This window comes from Malania oleifera, chromosome 11 (genome assembly GCF_029873635.1).
Source record: "Malania oleifera isolate guangnan ecotype guangnan chromosome 11, ASM2987363v1, whole genome shotgun sequence".
Classification (NCBI taxonomy): Eukaryota; Viridiplantae; Streptophyta; class Magnoliopsida; order Santalales; family Ximeniaceae; genus Malania; species Malania oleifera.
This window is the reverse complement of record NC_080427.1, coordinates 44491731-44519040: the sequence shown is the minus strand read 5'-3', so window position 1 is coordinate 44519040 and position 27310 is coordinate 44491731. Positions and strand designations below refer to the sequence as shown.

The window sequence follows — 27310 nt, the reverse complement described above, 5'->3', positions numbered from 1 at the left end:
ACCAGATAAACCCATACCAATAATTACAAGAAATAAGATGAGCTTTTTCCTAATTGAAGTTGTATCAACTTGTTAGTTCCAAATCAAAAATTTCCATGAGATCCTAAGCAGTGCCAAAATGCCACCCCATTCCAGTTCCTCAACCACACAAACCCCCCCCCCCCCCCCGGGGGCGGGCGCAGCGGGGTTCACCTAAAAAAAAATAAAGAAATGGAAGAAGTACACGATGTCAGCAGAAACTCATGTCTACAAATATTGATCAAGATTTTCATCTGTTTAGTCCCTGTGAAAAATCAATAATCCTTGAGGCGGAACCCCAAAAAAAGCAGCACCTCGTATCCTAAGGACATTCATTTTTTCAAATTATCTATGATCCAAAACGGAACTACATAAATATACATCTCACCGGTACTACCTCTCCATCAGCCATAAACCTGCAAAATTGTTCCATTCCACTGAACTAACTCCAATACAGAAGCGAAATTATAAAGATTTTCAGATGTCCTCAACACTGTTAATGATCTGCTTCTTCAGACTTTCTGCCACCACGGGACCTCTTCCGTTTCCTAGTCCTGCTTCTCCCAGTTTTGTTACTGTCTATGCCTTCCTGCATTTGAAAACATGTTAAAGCAATAAAAAAGGTTTCAAAATATATAAATTTTAATGTGGTACAATCAACAGATAATGATATACACACAAGCTGTATTTCATCAAAGAGTCAGTTTCTGATGATTTCCATTCATATAGAATTTCTGGATGGTCCTCAAGGATGTTATTCAAGAATAACAATTAGTATCAACATGAGACCACAATTTGAACCATAATTACCTGGCGGGTTGTGGTATGGGCACAGGAACAGGGTACGCTACTTAAAGAGGTACGTGCAATTTTTAATGTGGCTCAACCAACAGAGTGATATACCACAAGCTGTCTTTCATCAAAGAGTCAGTTTCATCAAAGAGTCAGTTTCAGACCATTTCCATTTGGATAGAATTTCCAGATGGGCCTCAAGGATGTGATTCAAGAACTACAATTAGTATCAACATGAAAGACTACAATTTGAACCATAATTACCTAGGTGGATCGTGGAATGGGTACGGGAACGGGGTATGCTACTTAAGAGTTATGTGCTTCATGGGGTATGCCATTTCAGATCAATGTTTTAATAGGCGTTCGTAAGGCGCGTGTTGAGGCATTTTGAGCATAAAATACCTTAAGGCATAAAGCTTAAATGCGTACGCCTTAGGGGAGAAGGCGTACACCTCAGGCAAAAAATCACACCTTTTATGCCTCATTTGGGAAGGCATGCGCCTTTTGGGAGCACTTAGACTTAAAATATTGAAAAAAAAAATGCAGCCTGATAGGAACAACAAAACCCCCCCTCTCCCGACAAAGCTTCTTTCCTCCAAGCTTCCATATCTCTCCGACGATTCCTCCAGCTCCTCCTTTCTCTCTGACGACTGCTTCTGACGATTCCTCCAAGCTTCTCGTCTCTCTCCGACGAGTCTACGATCCCTTCCAACCTCTGATCTGCCTCCAACGACCCCTTCGGAGCTCTCGTCTCTTTCGAAGCTTGCGTTTCGCTTCGAAGACTCCTCCAGCTTCTCATCTCTCTCTGATGAGTCAACAATCCCTTCCAACCTCTGATTTGCCTCTGAAGACCCCTTTCCGGCATCTCATCTCTCTCCGACAACCAATTCAAACCTCTCGTCTCTCTCCAGCGACCCTCTACAGCCTCTCGTCTCTCTCCGCGAGCCACCACAACCTCTTTGCTTCGAGTTTTCTTCCCAGTCTAAGGTCTTTGCTCGAACTAATTTGAGTATTCAACTCTCACTCGCTCCAGTGTTGTTCGTAGCAGACTCCCACGAGACTCTCTGCCATTATCTCTAAAACTGAAGGTAGCTGCAGCTGGTTTTTCGTTTGTTTCAGTTTTCAATTTTCTCTTCTTTTTGTAATGTTATGGATCATGCTTATTTTTTAACAAGTTTTGTTTGTGTTTGTTAGCTAAAATTGGCCTATATGTTATTCAAAAATTATGCTTTTATTTTTTTCTCCATTATTCTAAATTTTTTATCATTTTTTTACTATATATAAATTGATCGTATTTATTTATTAATTAAAAAAAATACAGTCCTAAAATGGTTACGCCTTAAGGATTACGCCTCGCCTCGCGGAGGGTAAAACACCTCACCTTACGCCTTCACCTTTTAAAACATTGTTTCAGATGATCATACGCATGAACCACTTATACTGACTATACTTCTCCCTCCCTCCCTCCCTCCCTCCCAGTGTTCAAATCCGTCCACCATCACCCTTTCTCTCGTCGCAGGCTTCGCAGCTACAGGAAGCTCTATTCTCTCTCACCCACAGGCTGTGCAGCAACAGTGAATATTTCAACATGATTTTTTAAATATGTGAATATTTTCGTATAATTTTTTAATTTGAAAATAGTTAACAAACCCCAACCCCCATCAATCCAGGACGCTATTGGCCCACGAATCAGTACATGCAATATATATATCGCTGTTCAGGCAGGAGGATAGTGACCCAGGTAACTATGATTTGAACTCAGATCTATCCAGTGAGGAGGTGGTAGTATCAGGATATTAAAAACAGCAAACATCTTCTACAATTTCAAAATAACAAGCTTTTAGAGAACCGAATGTTGTCCCCATGGGTGCAAATTTAGTTAGGGACATACTTAAACCTAAAATAAAATAGAACCATAGTTTATTCTGGGATGGCATTGGGTGCGCACTTGGGGCAAGTGGCTGCATTGTCCACCACGAATCCACCCTTGGCTCACAGTCACCATTTACGTAAATTGATAGAGGGATCCAGTCATTGGGCTCAAGACTCTAAGGGAGGGCAGCATTATCCCCTAAACCAGGCTGCAGAGGAAGCGGTTTCTACATAGATAATGCTAAGCACAATAAACTTTCAAGTTAAACAATCAAGATCACTAATTCTTCCAACATTTAGCCAATTGAACCATCATTTTAACAAGGCTTAGATGGTAAGGCAAGCGACTGGTTGATAAGCCTGTGGTTATCTTATTGAGGATAACTCCTTGAAAATTGACATTGTTAACAGGGTTTAGTAAATTGGAAAACCAAATCAGAGCAATAGGTCTCCCTCTCTATTTTATAATATATCTCCAATGCACCACAATGACCATAATACCTTTTCTAACTTAAATAATACTAATAAATAACCAATCACATTCCCCTTCAAGATGGAGCATAGATATCATGTAAAATATCTATTTGGGGTAATTGATATATGAACATATGAATATCTAGTAATATTAGAATTTAAAATGCAAAAATATTCCATAACAAAATTGAAAATTTAATAAATTGCCAGGACGATTCAACATAGTTCAACATCAAAAGAAAAGAGTACAATAAAAGATTTCAAAGTATAAAAGAAAAGAGTACAATAAAATATAGTTTGCATGGGAGAGAGACTCGTTTAAAAAGATTTCCTTGATTTAAGCATGGAAGCGATTCTCTGAAGTACAACTTGCGCCCCTTAAGTCATTTCTATTTTAATTTTCACATGCAATCAATATTATAATTGATTAAAATTCTCTTTTAGATAAATTTTAGCAGCAATAATTATAATTAAAGATTTGACTATACAATAATCACGACTTTAATTTGTATTAAAGCGATTCTAATGATTTAAGATAATACCCATAAAATTTAATATCAAAATTAAGTTTAAATTGTCACATTTGATATATTAAAACTTTCTTGAAAATACTATGGGGAGAGTGAATATATATTATTTTAAATGAGTGGTACATAAATTTTGATCATATAAGAATTATTTAAACATTAACCTTTTGAAAATCATTTTTTTTTTCTTTTTTTGGAGTCATCCTTCAGAGCAAGCTGTGTCCGAAATCCAATCCTAATAAGACGGTAGAAGCTTGAAATCCATTGTGATCCGTTGATTTGGGGGGTTACGTGTTCGAAATCCACCACCACCCTCACGGGACGTAAGCAAAATGCAAAAAGGCAGCAGTACGCAGGTAGCATAAAGAAGAAGAAGACAAGCTAGCTGCTGGTTCGAAATGTTGAAGACATCGTGATGAACTCACGGCTGGTTCGAAGGCTCACAGATGAACTCGCGAAGGCTCCTGCTGGTTTGAAATGTGAAAGACGAAGTCACGAAGGGTCGTGCGACTTGTGCTCGTTTGAAATCTTGAAGACGAACTCACGGTGTTGGTTCGACGGCTTGAAGATGAGCTCGCAAAGGCTTCTAGCTGGTTCGAAGGCTCGGAGACAAACTCACGTTGCTGGTTTAAAGGCTCGCGAAGGCTCCTGCTGGTTCGAATGTGCAAGACGAAGTCGCGAAGGGTCGTGGGGCTTCGAAGGGTCAAAGAGGGCTAGGGCTCCTGTTTGTTCGAGTCAAATAAGGGCTACGGCTCTGGCTCTGGCTCTGGCTATTTCTTTCATTAAACCGACTCAAGTTTTTCAAGGCGCGCCTCACTGCGCCTGCCGCCCCTCTGCGCCTCATCTTGCCTCACTGCGCCTCTTGCAGGTCGCCTCGCCTCACATGATATGAGGCGCTAGCCTCCTTGCCTCTTTGCGCCTCGCGCCTAAGGCACGCTTTTAACTATTATGCTTGTTACAAATTGATTTAACCCAAGCACTCACTCCCCACCCCACCACCCCAAAAAAAAAACCCCAAAACAAAAATAAAATAAAATAAAAGCCTTAGCAAGCAACTCAGCAAGTTGGTATTCAGACTTCACCAAGCAGTAGCAGTGAACTTTCACACAAGTTTCTCCCAAACAAAATGACAATCAACTTAAATATATTTTGTTCTTAAATGGAAGAAGACAAGATTGGAGGCAATATGACTTGATTATCAAACATCAACTCAATGAGGCAAAGTCAAAACAACCGTTCTGTAGGTGTCCACGGATATCATGGGTGTAACGAGTCATACACATTACACATGTCTCGAGACTTCGCCTACTCATACTCAAATTTATATGGCTATATTAACTCTAAATTGTAATTTCTGGTTAATTTTATGTGTATACTCTTCTTAATGGCTACATAATGATAAAACTTGCATGAGTGACCTGCTTCGAAGTTGCGTGAATTGAGTATGAATGAGTTTGAGTAATTTGGTGATATTCCTATATGTGAAATGGTATGGTTGTGTTGCATGTGCATTCATTTAATATTCAATGAAATTGGTGTTTGTGGGTATCGTCCTAGATTACATTCACGTTATTTGCTAGAGACTAGCAAAACGTTAGTAGGGGGTGAAAAACTTGACTCACTCTAAGCATGAGTAGCGCAAAGGCTATCTCAAGTATAGGAGTTCAGACGTATAATAATTAGCCCAAGGGCAAGATCGACTTCCCAGGGAATGCAGTTTAATTCCAAACTTCGTGTAATCCCAAAAGAAAACAAGAAAACACGGTTTACTGAACACAATTCAGATTCGGGTTTTTGGATTTTTGAGATTTTTCAAAGAAACTTAAACCATAACAAAAAATTAAACATGCATAAAATAACTAAATGAACAATATATAGAGTAATGAAGCAAACAACCCTACAATCATTCAACCAACTAAAGACCGATTATACTAAGCATTAAATAAAGTCCACAAAATAAAAATACCAATTTTAATACGGAAATCATACAAAATTAAACTCTTAACAAATTTACTGAATAAAATTACTAACTTTATTAATAAAACACCCAAAGAGATTATTTGAATCCTAAAACAACTTTTAAATAAGAAAAGAAGGGCAAATTAAAGTGAACAATCTCCTAACAAAATTTAAAAGCATCAATTAATTAAAACAAGAAGTTAAAAACATAAATAAAGAAATCTAGTGCTACTAAATAAATTAAACCTTGGCAATACTTTAAAAAGGCAAATAAAAATAAAAACAACTAGGAGAGAAGATGAGAAAAATGAGAGAAGACAACTAAGAGCAGAGAGACTGAGAGACGACAAGCAATCAGTGAGAGATGTCAGAGAAGAACCAGCCAAAGATGACAAGAGATGAGCAGAGATTCTGCCGGAAAACAGAGAACTAACGGTGGAACGCCGGAGAAGATGTAGCGACTCTCCTTCTCCCAAACAGGTCTACCACTCCTGCCCACGGATCTGCTGCGGCGCCCCTCTCCAGCCGAAGACCCCCCTTTACAATAAAACCCTACTCCGCTATTAAAAAGCAAACCTACCCTCTTATTCACCAAAATGCCCCCAACGCATGGATCACTACTATTCACGTGGTCAAATCACCACGACTAGATCCCCAGCTCACAGGCTTCAATCTCTTCTAGCACATTTTGTTCACGCACGGGCTGCCAGTATGACATGGTCTCAGCCCACTCATGCATGCTCCAAAGGACTTAACCCACTCACGCATGCTCCAAAGGACTCTCTTCATGGACCTTGATCACGGCCTCTTTTCTATTTTGCATGGCCCAGCCCCTTGGCTTCTTGCATGTGCATGCGATCCATGTGCATGTCTCAATGCATGGTTGGCAACCCCCCTTGACACTCCACTCGCGGCCTAGCTCACACGGCTTCAAGCGACTAATTCCTTGCATGCTCACGTGCACCAATTCCGGAAATTATCAGATTGTGTGAAGTCTAGCTATTATGCATTAGTGGCACGGCATCCAACTTGATGTACACAACTTCATGCATGGCATCCGGTTCACGTACACCTCACATGATGCAAATCATAGCACAACTTCAAAGGAACTTGTCCAAGTGCCAGTTGGACCGGTTACAAGAGAACGAGGAAGGAAATTTAAAGTTGCACTCAACGGACTGATTCAAGAGGCATGGACTCAAGAAAATTCGTGAAGGCCCATTGAGCATGACCCATGTGAGCAACAAAGATTCATCAATATGATTGAAACTCTAGAAGTATCTGGCCAAGGCCAAGCTTAAATTGGCATGTTTAAGTGCTGTAATAATGGTGTGCTATTCAAATATGGGATTTGACTCTTTGACTTTTGTGTTATATTTAATTTGTAATCATGCAAGACAACTTGTTTGCTTGCATGGTCTTAGTAAGTTGTTGAGTTGTTGAGCCTACCTTTGACTTTTGTGTTATATTTAATTTGTAATCTTACAAGAAAACTTAGTAAGTTGTTGAGAGTTGTTGAACCTAATTTGTAATCTTACAAAAAGTCTTAGTAAGTTGTTGAGAGTTGTTGAGAGTGACTTTAAGTGTTTAATGCTTTATCTCGCAAGCTATGCTTATAAAAGCTTTCTTATTGTAAGAACAAAGGGCCTCATTAAATAAAATTGTGAGAGTATTTTCTCTGCGGTTCTTTGAAGAACTATTCGAACTTATCGGGATTTCCCATGGCGTTCACCAACGACTTATCAAACGGTTTTCCACCACCATTTGTGGCGTCTTCCTTATACCGAGGTTCTTGTTTCACAATAAACAACGAGTTGAGATCGTATGTACCAAGGTTCTTGTTTGTCGTAAACAACGGGTCGAGGTCATATGTACCAAGGGAGAGTGGGTTTGGTTGCATATGAGAAAAGAGAGATTTCCGGCGCAAAGACATTCCAAATTGCTTTGTGGAGGCCCATTGAGCATGACCCACATGAACAACAAATGATGCGAATTCCCGCCAAAATAACGAGATCCGACAAAAGAAAGGAAACCCAAGATCGTTCTACGTTCAGAATTGAATAATAGACCTCGACCTGTTGTTTACGACAAACAAGAACCTTGGTACATACGACCTCAACCCGTTGTTTATTGTGAAACAAGAACCTCAATATAAGGAAGATGCCACAAACAGTGGTGGAAAACCGTTTGATAAATCGTTGGTGAACGCCACGGGAAATTCCGATAAGTTCGAATAGTTCTTCAAAGAACCGTAGAGAAAATACTCTCACAATTTTATTCAATGATGCCCTTTGTTCTTACAATAAGAAAGCTTTTATAAGCATAGCCTGGGAGACCAAGCATTAAACACTTCAAGTCACTCTCAACAACTTACTAAGACTTCTTGCAAGATTACAAATTAGGCTCAACAACTCCCAACAACTTACTAAAACTTCTTGCAAGATTACAAATTAAATATAACACAAAAGTCAAAGGTAGGCTCAACAACTCAACAAATTACTAAAGACCATGCAAGCAAACAAGTTGTCTTGCATGATTACAAATTAAATATAATACAAAAGTCAAAGAGTCAAATCCCATATTTGAATAGCACACCATTATTACAGCACTTAAACATGCAAATTTAAGCTTGGTCTTGGCCAGATTCTTCTAGAGCTTCAATCATGTTGATGAATCTTTGTTGTTCACGTGGATCATGCTCAATGGGCCTCCACGAATTTGCTTGAGTCCATGCGTCTTGAATTAGTCCGTTGAGTGCAGCTTTAAATTTTCTTGCATGTGCTCTTGTAACTGGCCCAATTGGCACTTAGACAAGTTCCTTTGAAGTTGTGCTATGATTTGCATCCTTCCCCTCCTCTTGAAAAAGAATTTTCCCTCAAATCATCACCTATATCAAAAGGACTCAAATCAGTAACATTAAAAATGGCACTTACATTGTACTCACCAGGTAAATCTAGCTTGTAAGCATTGTCATTGATGCATTCTAGGAGTTGGAAAGGTACATCTCCTCTTGGAAGCAATTTGGAAAGTCTTTGCGCCGGAAATTTCTCTTTTCTCATATGCAACCAAATTCAATCTCTGGGTTCAAAAAGCAGCTTGTGATGCCCTTTGTTGGCTTGTTTTGCATACTGCTCCGTTTTTCGCTTAATGTTGAGTCATGTTTTCTCATGAATCTGCTTGACAAAGTCAGCTTTCTTTTTGCCATCTAAATTAACATGCTCAGTCAAAGGTAAAGGAGATAAATCCAATGGAGTTAAAAGGATTAAATTCATACACAATTTCAAATGGTGAAAATTTAGTAGTAGAATGAACAGATCTGTTATAAGCAAACCCAACATGTGGTACACATTCTTCCCATGTTTTGATGTTCTTTTTAATGATTGCCCTCAATAAAGTAGACAAAGTCATGTTTATTACTTCAGTTTGACCATCAGTTTGTGGATGACAAGTAGTTGAAAACAATAGCTTAATATCTAGCTTACACCATAAAGTCTTCCAAAAATAGCTCAAGAACTTAGCATCTCTATCCGAAACAATTGTTCTAGGCATGCCATGTAATCTCACAATCTCTCTAAAGAACAAATCAGCAACATGCGAGGCATCATCATTTTGTGACATGGAATAAAGTGTGCCATCTTAGAAAATCTATCCACAACCACAAAAATTGAATCTCTCCCATGTTTAGTCCTAGTCAATCCTAACACAAAGTCCATGGAAATATCAATCCAAGGCTCACTAGGAATTGTTAAAGGGGTATACAAACCGTTGGACCTCACTCTGGATTTGGCTTGCCTACATATGACACATCTACCACAAATTCTCTCAACATCTCTTTTCATGTGAGGCAAATAGAAGTATTCCTACAAAACAGCTAAAGTCTTTGCAACTCCAAAATGTCCCATTAATCCCCCACCATGAGATTCCTGCACTAACAACTCCCTCAAGGAACAATTTGGTACGCATAACTTATTCTCTCGAAACAGGAATCCATCAAGCCTAAAGAACTTACCACAAGCAGTTTTCTCACAAGCCCGGTATGCTTCACAGAATTCGTGGTAATCAGCGTTTAAGTTTTTAATGTGCTCAAAACCAAACAATTTTGCATCAAGTGTGGAGAGTAATGCATACCTACGAGAAAGTGCATCGCGACCACGTTCTCCTTGCCTTGTTTATACCGGATGACGTATGGAAACGTCTCAATGAACTCCACCCAATGTGCATGCCTTCTGTTTAGCTTGTGTTGTCCCTTCAAGTGTTTCAAGGACTCATGATTAGTGTGAATCAAGAATTCCTTAGGTCATAGGTAGTGTTGCCACGTCTCTAAAGCCCGAACCAATGCATACAACTCCTTATCATAAGTTGGGTAGTTTAAGGCTGCCCTGCTTAGTTTCTCACTGAAGTAAGCAATTGGTCGTCCTTCCTGCATAAGAATTGCGCCTATGCCAATACTTGAAGCATCATATTCAATCTCAAACGTTTTCGAAAAATTAGGTAAAGACAATAAGGGGGCGTTGGTTAGCTTCTCTTTGAGTAATTGGAACGTCTTCTGTTGTTCTTCTCCCCATCTAAATCCAACGTTCTTCTTGATCACGTCGGTAATTGGTGCGGCTATGCTACTAAAGTCCTTCACGAACCGCCGATAGAAACTAGCAAGTCCATGAAAACTACGAACATTACCTACACTTGTGGGACTCAGCCACTCTTGGATTGCAAGTACCTTCTCTTCATCAACCTGTATACCTTGTGTACTAACAACATATCCCAGAAATACAAGCTTATCGGTGTAAAAAGTACACTTCTTCAAATTAACAAACAACTTTTCTTTCCTAAGGACATCTAAAACAGATTTCAAATGTACTACATGATCGTCCGCATTTTTTCTATAAATGAGTATATCATCAAAGTAGACAACTACAAATCTGCCAATAAATGCACGCAAAACATGATTCATAAGTCTCATAAAGGTGCTCGGAGCATTAGTCAATCCAAAAGGCATGACTAATCATTCATACAAACCATACTTTGTTTTAAAGGCAGTTTTCCATTCATCTCCTTCTTTTATTCTAATCTGATGACAACCACTCTTTAAATCAATCTTAGAAAATACACAAGAACCATGCAAATCATCTAACATATCATCTAAGCGAGGAATAGGATGACGATACTTTACCGTTATGTTGTTGATGGCTCGGCAATCAACGCACATTCTCCACGTCCCATCCTTCTTAGGTGCGAGTAAAACCGGAACGGCGCATGGACTCGTGCTCTCCCTCACGTGCCCTTTTTCCAACAACTCACTTACCTGCCGTTGAAGCTCCTTTGTCTCCTCAAGATTGCTCCTATAGGCTGGTCGGTTTGGAATTGTTGCACCAAGAACAAAATCAATTTGATGTTCAATCCCTCGGATTAGAGGTAAACCATGTAGCGTTTCCTCGGGAAAGACATCCTCATACTCCTGCAAAAGAGAAACAATAGAACTAGGCAAAACAAGGTCAAGTTCGTTAGTATTTAGACACGCCTCTTTGTACAAAAGTACAATCATCGGCTGATTTGAAGACATTGCTCGCTTAATTTCACTCACTTTTGCATAGAAATTCTTTTGTTTTCTCTCTGATTTTCTCTTAATGGCCGAATTTTGATTTTCTTTCTCTCTCTCATTTTTCTCAGCCTCTCTCTGATTTTCACTCCTTTTCTTTTGTTCACTCTCTTTTTGCAATCTCACTTGATCCTCATATACTTGCTGCGGACTCAATGCTACAAGAGTGATTGATCGTTGATTAAGTACAAAAGAGTATTTGTTCTTTAAGCCATCATGCTTCACACGCCTATCAAACTGCCATGGACACCCTAGCAATAAGTGTCCAGCTTGCATCAGTACTACATCACACAACACTTCATCTTCGTATTTACCGATTCGAAATTCGACTAACAGCTTGTTCACCCTTATCTCACCACTGTCATTTAACCATTGCAACTTGTACGGTCTAGAGTGCTTCAACATGGGTAGTCCCAATATTCCCACCATAATTGTGCTTGCAACATTAGTACAACTACCACCGTCAATAATCACACTATATACCTTGTCTTTGACGTAGCACCTAGTGTGAAAGATGTTCTCCTACTGCACTTCATCAACTCCTTTTGTTTGCAAGCTCAATGCTCTCCTTGCCACCAATGTCAATGCATCAGGGGCTAAATATTCCTCCTCGGAAACTTCCTCCAATGGTGGCATGTCGTCATCGTCGGAATCTTCATTGTCGGTCAAAATTTCACCATTGTCTTGCAACACCATAACCTGCTTGTTTGGACATTGACTTGCTATGTGTCCCCTGCCTTGACATTTAAAACATTTAATGTCACGATTCCTAGAGGTAGATTACCTTAAGGAATGTGGCAGGTGTTCGCGGACTTGGGCTCAGCTATGGATGTTTGTGACTTGTCCATCTGCTTGGTATAACTCGGTTTCCAAGAGGTAGAACTGGAGTTATGGGCTGCACGAGACACACCCCCCTTCTTAAGTTGTTGCTCCACTTTGATGGCCATGTGCACCATATCTTCCAACTCCACATAATGCTGCATGTCTACCTTATCTTGGATTTCCCGGTTAAATCCAAATAAAAACCTAGCCATTGTAGCTTCTCGGTCTTCCTCTACATTAGCCTGGATCATAGCAATCTCCATCTCCTTGTAGTAATCCTCTATGCTCCAGCTTCCCTGCCTAAGACCTTGTAGCTTTTTGTTCAACTCTCGGTAGTAGTAACTTGGAACGAACCGCTTTCTCATCACTATTTTCATCTCCTCCCATGTTTCTATTGGTCATTCTCTATTCTGCCTCCTGTTTATAACAAACAAATCCCACCAAGTAATAGCATAGTCAGAAATTTCAATCACAGCTAATTTTACCTTCTTTGTTTCAGAATAGTTGTGGCAGTCAAATACGAATTCCATCTTCTTCTCCCACTCAAGGTATGCTTCAGGGTCGGATCTACCTTGAAATGACAGAATCTTCATCTTAATACTACCCAAGTTGTTATCTTCTCAGTTCCTAGCTTCTCTAAACCGCCCTCCATGTCTCCTATTACTAAAAATAGAATCTCGATCATCTTCTTCATCAAAACCAACCCCGTAAGGCTCTTCATCTTCAACCCTCACTCCCCTCGGTTGAACTCTTTCCCTTCTACGCACATTAGGGGCATTTTGTGGCTGCTTCTCACGTGTATTCTCCACTTGATCTATCCGTTCGTGAACCTGCTCCAGTTCCAACCTCATCTCACTCATCATGGCCTCCATAAACACTTTCGGATCAACCAGTTCCGTAGCATCTTTGGCAACGCTCTTAGCACTGTTGCGAGACATGATTGCTACAGGGCAAAGTTAGAAACAATTTATTCTATGTTCTTGTATTTTCCAAATTCGGTTCACATACCCTAGTTTAGCCGAATTTCCTCTACCCCATTCCGCTCGTATTTTGCTTGTTCTAGTTTATTTCGAAATCTTACTCTCTTATTGTCAAAAGCCAGTTGCTGATGTTTAATCATGACACTCCTCCTCACATATGACGAGTAAACCCATCCTTTTTTAGCGTTTTTTAGGATATACCAGTTACGCAAAGTCAAAACAACCGTTCTATAGTTGTCCATTGGTATCCTGGATGTAACAAGTCATACACATTACACATGCCTCGAAATTTTGCCTATTTATACTCAAATTTATATGGCTACATTAACTCTGAATTGTAATTACTGGTTAATTTTATGTGAGTATACTATTCTTAATGGCTATAAAATGATGAAATTTGCATAAGTGACTTACTTCGAAGTTGCATGAATTGTGTATGAATGAGTTTGTGAGTAATCTGGTGATATTCTTGTATGTGAAATAGTATATTTGTGTTGCATGTGCATTCATTTAATATTCATTGAAATTGGTGTTTGTGGTATTGCCATGGATTGCATTCACGTTATTTGCTAGAAACTAGCAAAACGTTAGTTGGGGGAGTGTGATTACGCGTCAAAGTTACGTAATTAGGCATTTAAAATTATAATATTAATTAAATGCCCGATTATGTCCAATATTTTAATCAGTGAGCCAATTTGATAATTTTTAGATAATTATCATATTTTTTACGAAAAATTTCTGGACATTCGTGATTTATTATCGTAGGATAATATTTGGACATTAAGGCTGAAATTAAAAATGTACGTGAGGTGTACGTGAATCGGATGTCATGCATGAGGTCGTGTACATCAAGCTAGAGGTCGTGCCACAAATGCATAATAGCTAGACTTCACACAATCTGATAATTTCCAGAATTGGCGCACGTGAGTGTGCGAGGAATCGGTAGCTTCAAGTCGTGTGAGCTAGGTCGTGAGTGGAGCATCAAAGGGGGCTGCCAACCATGCGCTGAGACATGCACGTGGATCGCATGCACATGCAAGAAGCCAGGGGTCCGGGCCATGCAAAATAGAAAAGAGTCTGTGATCAACGTCCATGAAGAGAGTCCTTTGGAGCATGCATGAGTGGGTGGAGTCCTTTGGAGCATGCATGAGTGGGCTGAGACCATGTAATACTGGCAGCCCATGCGTGAACAAAATGCGCTGGAAGAGATTGAAGCCCGTGAGCTAGGGATTCAATCGTGGTTATTTGACCACGTGAACAATAGAGATCCATGCGCTGGGGGCTTTTTGGTGAATAAGAGGGTAGGTTTGCTTTTTAATAGGGGAGTAGGGTTTTATTGTAAATGGGGGTCTTCGGCTGGAGAGGGGCGTCACAGCGGATCCGTGAGCAGGAGCAATAGACCTGTTAGGGAGAAGGAGAGCAGCGGCATCTTCTCCGGTGTTCCACCGTCAGTTCTTTGTTTTCCGGCCGCATCTTTGCTCATCTCTCTTCATCTTCGGCTGGTTCTTCTCCGGCATCTCTCACAGATTGCTTGTCATCTCTCAGCTCTCAGTCGTCTTCTCTCATCTTTCTCTTATTTTTCTCATCTTATCTCTTAGTTGTTTTTATTTTTATTTGTCTTTTTAAAGTATTGCCAAGGTTTAATTTATTTAGTAGCACTAGATTTCTTTATTTATGTTTTTCACTTCTTGTTTTAATTAATTGATGCTTTTAAATTCTGTTGGGAGATTGTTCACTTTAATTTGTCCTCCTTTTCTTATTTAAAAGTTGTTTTAGGATTCAAATAATCTCTTTGGGTGTTTTATTAATAAAGTTAGTAATTTTATTTAGAAAATTTGTTAAGAGTTTAATTTTTCCTAATTTCCGTAATAAAACTGGTATTTTTATTTATTGGACTTCATTAATTGCTTAGTATAATCGGTCTTTAGTTGGTTGAATGATTGCAGAGTTGTTTGCTTCATTAGTCTAGTATTAAATCTGGTGTTCATTTAGTTATTTTATGCATGTTTAATTTTTAGTTATGGTTTAAATTTCATTGCAAAAATCTCAAAAATCCAAGAACCTGAATCTGAACTGTGTTCAGTAAACTGTGTTTTTTTGTTTTCTTTTGGGATTACACGAAGTTTGGAATTTAACTGCATTCCCTGAGGAGACGATCTGGCCATTGGGCTAATTATTACACGACTGAACTCCTATACTTGGGATAACCTTTGCGCTGCTCATTTTTAGAGAGTCAAGTTTTTGGCGTCGTTGTCGGGGAATGCCAGATTTAGTTTCAAACTAGTGTTTTTCTCTTTTATTTTGCTTTTCTTCATGAAAAAAAAAAAGTTTTGAAAATAAAAATATATATGACTACACCTGCACCACGCACGCTCATGGATTTTTTGCACGCCACCCGAGTCACTGCACCGTCTTACACTGTTTTACCTAATGATGCACTTAATTTCCCGATTAAGCACGGGACGCAAGTCACTGCACCGTCTTACATTGTTTTACCTAATGATGCACTTAATTTCCCGATTAAGCATGGGAGGAGGTCACTGATACCTCAGTTCCACAAGACAGAATCTGAGTGCCCTTATCAACACCTGGCGGATTTTGAGTTGACTTGCAATAGTGTTATTACTAGACTGTACTAAGATCAATTTCTAGGAAAAAGATTCCCCATATGGTCAAACATAGGTCTCAGAGAAGAAATAATGTCAAAGAAAATTTTTCTATGTCAATTAGTCAGTCTTCGTAGAAGGTCAATCAACTAGCTAGATAATCAATCAACTAAGATAAGAATTGCACGATCACTCTCTATCACTGATAAAACTGCTTGAACCCTATAGCCAAGGATGACTTGTCATATGCATTGCAGGGGTTGTATGAGGAGACGACAAGTCTTGCTGATGGATATAGGGTTCAAACACGTTAAGGTGTTGAGTCTACAATTTGATTCAATTTTTTAGATCAAGGTTAATCGAGAAACTAGGATTCAAACCAGCAGATAAGGGAGAAGGACGTTTGGAGTTGTTCACCTCTTCCACCATGTTCTTTAGCTAGACGAGTTAATATCTAGTGTGAGACATGGCCCTATGCTCAACACTCAAGGCCACCATAATTTGTTTCTTACTCTTCTAGGATGCTAGGTTACCACCAATAAACACCCAGTACCCAATTGTGGATTTTTTTTTTTGTCAAAGGTGACCCAGCCCAACCTATGTTTATACATCCCTAATCATGAGAATGAACCCAATCCTGATACAACACATGTCCCCCATGAGCACCTTCAGGATACGGCCAAAAACAACAAGCATCCTACTAACTTGTTCAAGAAGAATCTCACAACACTTGCTGCAAAGGATGTAAATGATTGTTAGATAGTTTAAACTCTCCAAAAAGTCCGATGATCAGCCAAAAAATCAACCCACATCTGGCAGAAATTTGTTGTTAGGATCTGAAGGTGTATGAACACATTTGGATCCCAATAGCCTAGTCTCACCACCATCACTAGTAATCACAACATCCACGTATGCAACCAGAAAAATCCTACCATCAACAGTATGCCAATACAATACCAAGTTATCTACCCACATCATTGAAGGCCAAACTCAAGTACTATTACACTGAACCTGCCAAACAATGCTCTGGGAGATTGCTTAAGACTAAATAAGGATTTCTTAAGACAACACACACACGCTGGTCCCTAAGCAACAAACCCATGTGGTTGCTCCACGTAGACCTCCTCTTGAACAGCATCACATAGACAGACATTCTTCACATCTAACAAATGCAAGTGGTGGCTAAGAAAATAAAAAGCCAGACTAATGTAAGTATGGCGACTGGGGAGAATGTGTCATGATAGTCCAAACCACACACTAAGTATACCCTTTGGCAATAAGAAGAGCCTTCAGGCAAACCATAAAGACCTTCACAGTGCACACAACCAGAACAAATCACAAACAAACATGATGAAATAACACTGCATCAGCCCCCAATGAACTAGTTACCACTAACAAACAGCCTCCAATAATACCAAACAGTCATTCAGAGTGTCACATGAGAACAACCAAAAGGTTAGATGTTTGGACTAAAATCCATGATCCAAAACTTGATAACATGGTTTATAAACGGATTTGAAACAAGTGAGATCAGATCAGACCAAAAACATGGTTGTTCAAAACCGCATGCGCCAATGAATGGAGTCAGAGCAGTCAGCCTTCAACTGCAGCATGAGGGAGCAAGGGTGAGCTCTGGCAATGGGATCTTAGGTTTTTTTGAAAAATCATCAATGTCTAGGTTGCTATGGTGTAGATTTTTCAAAATCTTATAGGATTTTTGTGTTTCTGAACAAGCAGCATCTCCTAGGAATTTTCTGGTGACAGGTATGTTTTCTGGTGGCTGCCGATTGGTTTCAAGCTTGCAGTGGTGCTCACACTCTCTGCACGTACAAATGCAGAGGATTGTGGGATTTAGGGCTTCGTTTGGAGGGGGCTGTGGCACTTAGAATTAGGTCTCAGAACCAGGCTCTAATACAGTTTTTAAGAGAACCGTCTGCAGATTTTGGAGTCAATTTAACAAGTCTGCAATGTGATAAATGAATGCATGAACATGGCACCTGCTGCGCATTAGATAACATTTGAAACAACAACATCCAATACCACTACAATTACACAGACTGCCACTTTAAATAAAAAAAATTAAGGGACAAAGGGAAAAACACAGAAGAAATGCAACAGCATTTAGGAATGATACTAGTACTGCAAAGAAAACTCACCTTCATTGGAACTACATTTGGTTGTGGCTTCCCATGTGTCTTTTTCTTTAAACATGAAAGTGGGTTTGGACCCTGAAAATTTCCAAGACAAGGAACCCTATGAGCAGCAGCATGGCCATTTTAGAAAGCAAAGTTGCTAAAATTAATAATAGAAAATTAACACAAATAATTCAAGTATAAATGATCACAAACTATCAACTGTCAAATTCATTAATAGAAATTAAAGATGACCAGTGAGACAACAATTAGACTCTCAACTACTTGAATTAACACAAGAGAAATAAAAGATGACTTGTCAATTGTGAGACAACAATTAGGCGCAGAACTACTTCGGTGCACAATCTTCACATATTACGAGTCAGCAAAGCGTGGACACTGAAACATAAACACGAAAAGCTCTTGACACACCACTCCTTTAAATCCCATAAAAGCACAAACACACAAACGCAGAAATAATTTTTTATCAAATTATATAAAAAATAGACATTTATAACTTGATTAATAATATGTGAAAAATCCTAATTAAATAAAATTTCCATCTTGGAATATATAGGGGGTAGGGAAGATAATAAAAGGAGGCAATTAAGGAGTTAGTCAATAGGCTTAGTAGTTAGTACTAACATTTTGCTTCTTCAGGAATCTAACTAGGAGAAGTGGATGCTTTTCCAGTTAACAGTATTTGGAATTCTAGGGTGTTTCTCCCTTCTTCAGGAGCATCAAAGGGCCAAATAATTGTGTTCCTTCAGATATTGGATTCTTGGATCTTTTTCTCTATCAGGTGGTGCTTGGTAATTGGGAATCAACTCAAGAAATCGGAATCCAAATAGTTGATTTTCATTCCAAACGTTTGTTTTACACTAATTTCATTATTCATTTTGATTCCCATTCCATGTAGGAATGGGATTCCCCCTTTTACCTACATTTTGATTCCTGACTCTTACTCTGAAATCAAATCCTAATTCTTGGAAACACAGTATTTATTATAATATAATAATTTATATTAATATAATATAATATATATATATCATAAATTTAAAAATAATATCAATATTATGATATTATAATTAATATTTAAAATATTATTTTATATATTTTAATATAAATATTATTTAAATAATCATTATTAATATTTTTTATTATATATAATAATATTATAACATTTACAAATTAATAGAATAGTATTAAATGTTAAATATTATGATATATTTGTGATATGATTATTGATTCATTATATTATTATTTTTTATCTTAAAAATAAAATAAAATATTTATTATTACCATCAATTATAAATATATAATAATAAAATTTAATAATGATATAGTATAGGAAAAAAAATTATTATACTATTTTATATTAAATATACACAAGCACATATATATTATAATGTAATACTATATATAATATAATATAATATATACTACATAAATATAAAAAATAATATTAATACAATGCTATATATATGGGTGGAGGAGGATTGTAATCCTAGACTATTTCATAGAGTAGCTAATAGGAGGAGGAGAAGTCCTATTATGGAGTCGAAGCTAGATTGGTTTGTTTATAAGATATCACAAGAAAATTAGTGAGGCGAGTATGGACTCTATAGGAACAAACCGGTTAGGCAATAATAGACTTCATAGGATTGTCAGAATAGATTGATGATAGAGGAACTAGATTGAAGTCCCATTTAAGGGGATAAAACTCTCTGCTTAGAGAGACCATTTAACATTCAGGAAATTAAGGGGGTAGTATTTGAGATGGAAAAGGATGTTCTCCCAGTCTGGTAGGAAGGAAGGTCATTCAGGAGAATGTTATGGGTTTCATGAGTTTAATAGAAGTGGGATGGTGGGGACCATCGTGAATTCTACCTTAATTGCCTTCATTCCTGAGGAGCATTCTAGGAGAGAGATTTTAGGCCTATCAATCTAGTCACTGGTCTTTAGGAGATCTTGACAGAGGTTTTGTCTAGGGAGGCTTTTTTTATACGAATTAGTGAACAGTGACTTTGGCATAGAGTGCTTTCATTAAGGATAGATAAAATTTTAGGATTAATATGAATGACTTGTTACTGGTAACAAGACCCTATGATGCCATTAGCCCAAATATTAGTGTCTAGACTCTAGAATTTAATGAGTCCAATGTGAATGTCCATGTACCTAGTTGGGTGGCTAGACAGCTTAGGGCTACCCTTTTCTCTATTTTTGGTGAAGCTTGGGAACACCGCAAATGAGGACTTCCTGGTTGTGTAGTTATGGGGTTTCAGCAAAAACAAAAAAAAGGATAAGTTTATGGATTCACGCCATGTATCACACTCTTTGGACTATATTGCTTGAGGGAAATACAGGGCTTTTTAATGCCAAAACAACAGCTTCCCATTGTCATGGGATAGAGTTGTTTCCCTTGTTGGGCACATGCTTAAAGAATTTGTGTAGGAGGGGGGAATATTCTTTGTTTGATCTCCAGAGGGATTGGAGAACTGAACTTTCGTTATTCTTGGTATGTACTTCTTTCTTTCGCTCATTAATGAATTTCTTTTGCTAACCAAAAAACAAACGTAATTAAATGTACTGAACAATATCTTAGGTGCATCCAAAATGTTGTTTTTTTTATATATATATAAATATGTTTTAACTTTTGGACACAGTGAGTGCCTGATGCTCATCAAGTGATATCCATCAAGTATAGGTGCCCAAACCATTTCAAACAAATATACATCTCCTTCAGAAAAGTATATATGATTTAGTCATTTTGAGCTCACATATCACTAATATTTATAATTAAAATAAATAAATTAACTACTGGGTAATGAGAAATATGAGCAAAATGACAAACTGCAAGAACCAACATGCATTTCCTGTGCTTTGATATGCAATCATGCAGGAAACTTCTTATTACCCTCAACTTTTTAATCAACAAACTCCTATCCTCTCATATACCTTCAAAATTCAGTAAGGCCATTCTAGTGACAACCCTCCACATCCAAGCTCAAATATAACCATTAGAAGTAGTTAGACAGCTCAAGTTTACAAATCAAATTTTTTTTTGTCAACAAAAAGAAGATTTACTCAAAGGAAAAAGATAAAAGGAGGACAAGGCATCTGCCAAGAAAAAAGAATAAAACTAGATTTCCCCTCCATCAATTAGAAAGAGTGAACTGGAACATAAAGATGATTTGGAATTTGGAAGTCCATAAAGTCAAGGAAAAGAGACAAAGAAAGGAGCATTTCTAATCCAAACATCATCCATAAATGAAGAGAAGATCCATCCTCAATTTTATAAGTAGTAAATAGATCAAATAAATAAGAACCGTGAGAAATGAACAACCACTAACTAGCATGCATGGCATATACAGCTCCTCTAGCATACCACCGTTGAAGGCTATACTTGTAGAGACCCGAAAAAAAGAATAATAAAGAAAAATGAGAAAAGTGGATTTTTGGCTAAGGCAGGAGAAAACCAGTGACTGTTTTCTGAAAGGGCCAGAAAACCAGCAACGGTTTTGGATATTTACCGTGGCCGGGTAAAGGTAAAAAGGTAAATTTTGGGCTGGATAATAGAAAACCGGCGACGGTTTTCTGAGACAGTACTGAGAGTATAAGATCCTGCAAGCTTGTTTAGTTTGTAAAATTCATTTCTCTCTTCTCTCTCTCACTAAAACCCACGAAACCCCTCCCCTTCTCTCTACAATTTCTACTCCATTAAGCCTCATTTCAACGATCAAGAACCATCACAGGGTTCCTGGGAGGATTCTCTACAACGTAAAGTAAAGCAAAATTTCAATTTGGGGTTTTGGGGCACTTTCCCAAAACTGAGGTAAGGGTGTTTATGGTTAGTTTATTTAATTATTGAAGATATAAGTTTAGTTGTGAATGTATTTTTGGAGTAAATTGAGAAATTAGAATTTTGTAAAATTCAGGGTTTGGTGTAGACACCGCAGGCAGGTTAAGGATTTTGGTGGGTATTCTCGGGAACTCAGGTAAATGATAGATAGTTTATAATTTAGGAAATGTGAGTATGGAAATTATTCTAAATATTCAGTTGATTGACAGGGAGATATATATGTATAATTTCAGGATTTTGAATTTGTGAACGCCGTGGACGTGAGTTAGAAATTAGCAGACGAACTTAGTTTGCCAGGTAAGGGAAATATGTAATGCTAGTAATTTTAGAAATTTTATCAGTAATTAATATATATATATATATATATGTGTGTGTGTGTGTGTGTGTGTGTGTGTGTGTTCAGGGAAAATTATATAGACTATAAATTACTTCTATTATTAGGAAAATACAGATTTTAGTACAGGGGTTTTTATTTATTTAGTTGTGTGGCATGAGTTAATATTAGATCAGTACAGAATTTATACAATTTTTCAGAGTACCATGTTTTTTAGTATATACACAGAAACATATATTTTACAGCATATTACAGAATACCATGATAATTAGATTTCAGAACCAATTGTTATTCAGATATCTCTATTATACAGATATTTAGATATTTCAGTTATTCAGATCAGCATATATAATGTTATGGTTATTTTAGTTATAACATAATCATGGTAAACCAGTAAGATAATTATATATATTAGTATTATACAGTATCAAACCCTGATGGATCAGTTCAGTTCAGTTATTAGAGCACAGTACTGTAACTATTTCAGTTCAGAGTGCAACCACATATCTCAGATAGTGTGCGAATTTTATGTGTAGTCGACCGTGCATTGGGAGGGATTGCAGGCTCCCCAGTAGTCTGGGTTGAGGCGGCCGATCTGATAGTAGAGGTTTTCGGTTGACTTATCCTGGTAAGCCAACCAGTGTTAAGTCCCGCCGACGGGCCACACAACCTTGTCATGAGGGGTTAAATCATGACGACATACAGCCATCTAGGGAAGTTTTTCACCATTATTTATATATATAGCTTTACAAAAAATAGCAAATATATTAATAGTTACTACAAGTATGATTAAATAGAAAACTCAGATATTACAGTTGTATTTTAAACCAATATGCTTTATATTGTCCTACATGCTATTTCAGTTTCAATCATTTATCAGTATATTACTCATGTAAACTCAGTTGCCACACACTGGTAGTAGCATATTTCATCTTACTAAGAGTTGTCTCATCCCAGTAATTTAACATTTTTCAGGTGATCCAATTAGACGAGCAGATCAGGCTCAGAGACAAAGAGATTGTTAGTACGCCCTGTCTGAAAGGTAAGTGTTTTGGGATGATGTATTTGTTAGTAGAATTTAGGTGTTCTGGTAGGTACCTCTAGGTAGCTGTGTAAATATGTATATATTTTGGGGAAAATACAGAATTCTAGTATTCTAGTTATGGTTAATCAATTTTATGTTTTCCCACTGCATAGGTGTATTCTAGTAGGAATTATCAGTGGTATGAAAAAAAAAAATGGTATGAATTTTTGGGTCGTGACAATACTAGTATACTTGTTCCTAACCACCTTATGCCCCAGAGAGTGGAGCTACAAACAAGATCTCCACAACCATTTCCCTACCATGGAAATTTTTTAAACACCAAATACCAAGACAGCAAGACACAACCCCCTTCTTTAGGCCTACTAACAACCTCCCGACTAATCAAAATCCCTCTTGTTCTTCTCTAGAAAAAGAATTAAAGTCTATAGAATAGATGTTGAATAACTGGGTAAAATGGAAGACCTACACACAAAGATAGATTTCTCCCTCTATTTATAATATATGTCAAAGTACATACCAATTACCATAATGCCCTTACTAACTCTCACTTGTTAACATAACACTAACACACTAACAATGTTAAATGACTAAGATAACCATCAGCACTCCCCCTTAAGCTAGAGCATATAAACCATATGCTCCTAGCTTGTTACAAATGAATTTAACATGAGCAACCCCCAAAACTTTAGTAAATAAATCAACCAGACTTCACATGAGGAGTGGTGATAATGAGCTTCCACACAAGTTTTCCCCCGAACAAAGTGGTAATCAACTTCAATGTCTTTTTCCTGCACATGGAAGACTGGGTTGTTGGAAATATGAATGACAGCTTAAACATCACACATCAACTTCATGCATTGAGAATGTGGAAAACCCAGTTCTTCCAACATGTTCTTCAATCAAACAAGTTCACATGTAGTGTGAGCCATGGCACTATACTCTAACTCAACATTTGACTGGCACTACAGTTTGTTTCTTACTTCTCCAAGAAACCAAATTTCCACCAACAAGGATACAGTACCCAATTGTGGATATTCTATCGAATGATAACCCAATGCAACCTACATCAATATATCCCTGAGTATGAGTGTGACCTCGATCCTTATATAAGAGACCTCTCCCAAGTGCACCTTTGAGATATCTCAAGATGCAAATCACAGCATCCCAATGACTTGTTCATAGATAATCAAGAAACTAACTCACAACACTTGTTGCAAAAGATATATATAACCGAATGACCGTGAGAAAATTCAACTTTCCAACAAGTCTTCGTTATTGTCGTGTGTTGGGCATCAAATCATCCATATTTGGCACTAGCTTACTATTAGGATACATAGGTGTATCAACAGGTTTGGATCCCAACAGTCTAGTCTCATCTAAAAGATCAAGAACATACTCCCTTTATGACAAGACAGCTCCAGTACAAAATCTCAATACTACTATACCCAAGAAGTACTTCAATGGTCCAAAATCCTTTGTCTAAAACTTAGTCAACAAAAAAAGCTTTAGGCTCTGAATATCTTGATCATCACCAACAAACACAATATCATACACATACATACTAAGCAAAATCCTTTTGGATGTAGTATGATGATAAAATATAGAGTGATCAACAGCACATTGTTGAAAGCCAAACTCAAGGGCTACAGCACTAAAGCCACCAAACCATGCCCTAGGTGACTATTTTAAACCACATAGTGACTTCTTGAGCCGACACACTAAACCTCACCCCCCCTAAGCAACAAACCTAGGTGGTTGCTCCATATAGACCTCCTCCTAAAGATCACTATGTAGGAAAGCATTGTTCACATCTAGTTGATGTAGAGGCTAGTGATAGGTGGTGGCTAAGGAGATGAACGTTATACTAAGGCAAGTTCAACTATACAAGAGAATGTGTCTAAATAGTCCAAGTCATACACCTAAGCATATCCCTTAGCAATAAGGTGGACCTACAATTGAGCCAGGGAACCATCTGGATTAACCTTCACAGTGTACACCCAACGGCAACCAACACATACTTATTAGGAGGAAAGTGTCAAGTATCATTATCCTATAGAGCATGCATATCTTCTATCATTGCGTTCCTTCACCCAGAATGGGACCAAGCTTCAAAAATAGACTTAGAAAAAGAATTGAAGACAGAGGTACTAACAAAGCAGCAGTACAAAGGTGACATAAGAAACAAAATTAGAGATTAGATGTTGAGTGCAAGTGCATTTACCTTTTCAAACAGCAATAGGAAGATCAATTACTTGGGGAAGAGGATCATGTAACGAGGGAACTAGAGGCATAGAAGTGGATGTTGAAGGAGGTTCTCCTCCCTTGAGTCAGTGTGTGTACACATGCAAATTGGGACGATCCAAATGACGAGAAGGATTCAAACTGAATAAAGATGCAAAAAGACTAGACGAACGAAATAAGATAGGATCGGAATGCTAGGCAGAGGAAGAGACTCATCATGGTCAATAGAACTCAAGGAATCAGAGTTGTATGGGATAGCCTCAAAAAAGATGACATCAGCAAAGACAAAGAATCAATGTAGATTAGGGATATAACATCAATTATGAGTATAGGAATACCCTAGAAAATACATTTGACAACACAAGGATCCAACTTATCCGTTCATGAAGGTAAATGATGGACAAAAGACACAACCAAATATACAAGGAAAGGAGAACAAAGGAGCCTTAGGGAAGCTAACTGAATATGGAATTTTACCACCAAGGACAAAGGATGGCATTTTATTAATGAGAAAGCAAGCAATGAGCACGGAATCACTCCAAAAAACTTTAGGAACATTCGTTCGAAACAATAGGGTACGAGTGACTTCAAGAATATGTCTGTTTTTTCCATTCTCCAACTCCATTTCATTGTGGAGTGTGGGCACAAGTTGACTTACGGGTCATACTAGAATTAATCATATAGGTACTGAATTGGGTACTGACGTACTCCTTGGCATTATCACTACGAAGTATCTTGACTGGCATATCAAACTAAGTCTTTATTTGAGAACAGAAAGCATAAAAAGATATTAAAATCAGAACAATCTTTCATCAAATACAATCAAGTCATCCTAGAGTAGTCATCGACAAATGTAACAAAGCACCGAAACCCCAATTTCGACGTGACACAACTAGGGCCCCAAACATCAAAATGGACGAGCACAAAAGGTGATGTAGGACGAGATTGATCGACCTATGTCCTACGGTTCAACCCTTACACAAGCACATACACTCAAAACACTTTGATTTAAGAATTTAATTAACCAACATAAACACCATAAATCATGCTTCATTTCACATGTTGGATTTTTGAAAGGTGTATGATGTCATCAAAAAATAAGTCCCAAGTGTTTACTAATCAAGGAGTCTAGTTTTATGCAGAAGATGTTACTTTCAAAATCAAGATTTCAAGTTCTAAGCTACCAAGTTAGCAATCATACAATTGATTTTAGCTAGCAAGTACCAATGTTACAATCTATGGATTCAAATGGGTTATTCAAGTATGGAATTTTATGCTACTAGCAATGGCTCACAAAATACAAAAAGGATTCAAGCAAGGGCTGAATTTACCAAAAGATTTTGTTGGATGACTTGACGTTGTTCAACACAAGTTAGACCACGTTGTAAGTCCTTTGTACAAGCTTTGAGTAACCAAGATGAACACAGCAATGCAATGAAGGGAAGGTGGCCATGTGGGTGCATGAAGGTGCTGGCCGTGTGGGTGGTAAATGGGAGGTCGTGAGGGTGAGGGAGGGAGGATATGGTGATGGAGTCGTTGGATAAATAGTGGTCTCTCACCACCTGAACTCCGGAGAGAACGACGTAACCTCACACTACACAATAGGAAGATTGGACAAAGCTCTCAAATTTTAGCAAAGGAAATTCCTTTCAATATATTCAAACTCAGCTGAACTTTTAGTTCTTACAATGAAAGGATATATATAGCTAGCATGGGGGGACAATACATTAACTTCTTACAAGCATGGGGGACAAAGGTAATAAATAAACCAACTTTCTAGACACATTTGATACAATCACAACTTACTAAATACACAACTTACTAAACATGCACATGCAAGGAAGCTTAATTGTCTTGCAATATTACAAATTAAAAAATAAAACATAAGTCAAAGGCAGGTCCAATCTGTGTGGTGCCCATTGGAACTGTGTGGGGCCCACATGGGTCTTGAGGTGGAACTTGCTTCAATACTTCACTTCAGTCTTCAAGCACCTAATAATCTTGAAATAAAATGTCCAAGCAAATACAAATCCAAGCAAAATAATAATAA

The 27310-nt window shown here is 37.9% G+C and overlaps 1 protein-coding gene across 3 annotated transcripts in view; it reads right to left on the bottom strand.

Moving 5' to 3' along the window:
* Nucleotides 1-229: 229 nt before the first annotated feature.
* The window catches only part of LOC131168227 (uncharacterized), a 39006-nt gene continuing 11925 nt past the window's right edge, over nucleotides 230-27310 (bottom strand). Inside the window, exons 6-7 of one of the 3 annotated variants that reach the window (XM_058127524.1) lie at nucleotides 17803-17874; nucleotides 230-607 (exon numbers count right to left, since the gene is read on the bottom strand). In XM_058127524.1, the coding sequence (XP_057983507.1) occupies nucleotides 515-607; nucleotides 17803-17874 (165 nt within the window). In that variant the 3' untranslated portion in view covers nucleotides 230-514. Of the gene's footprint in view, nucleotides 608-10812; nucleotides 17875-27310 lie in introns of those variants that run through there. The other 2 variants (XM_058127522.1, XM_058127523.1) reach the window with 2 other exon arrangements.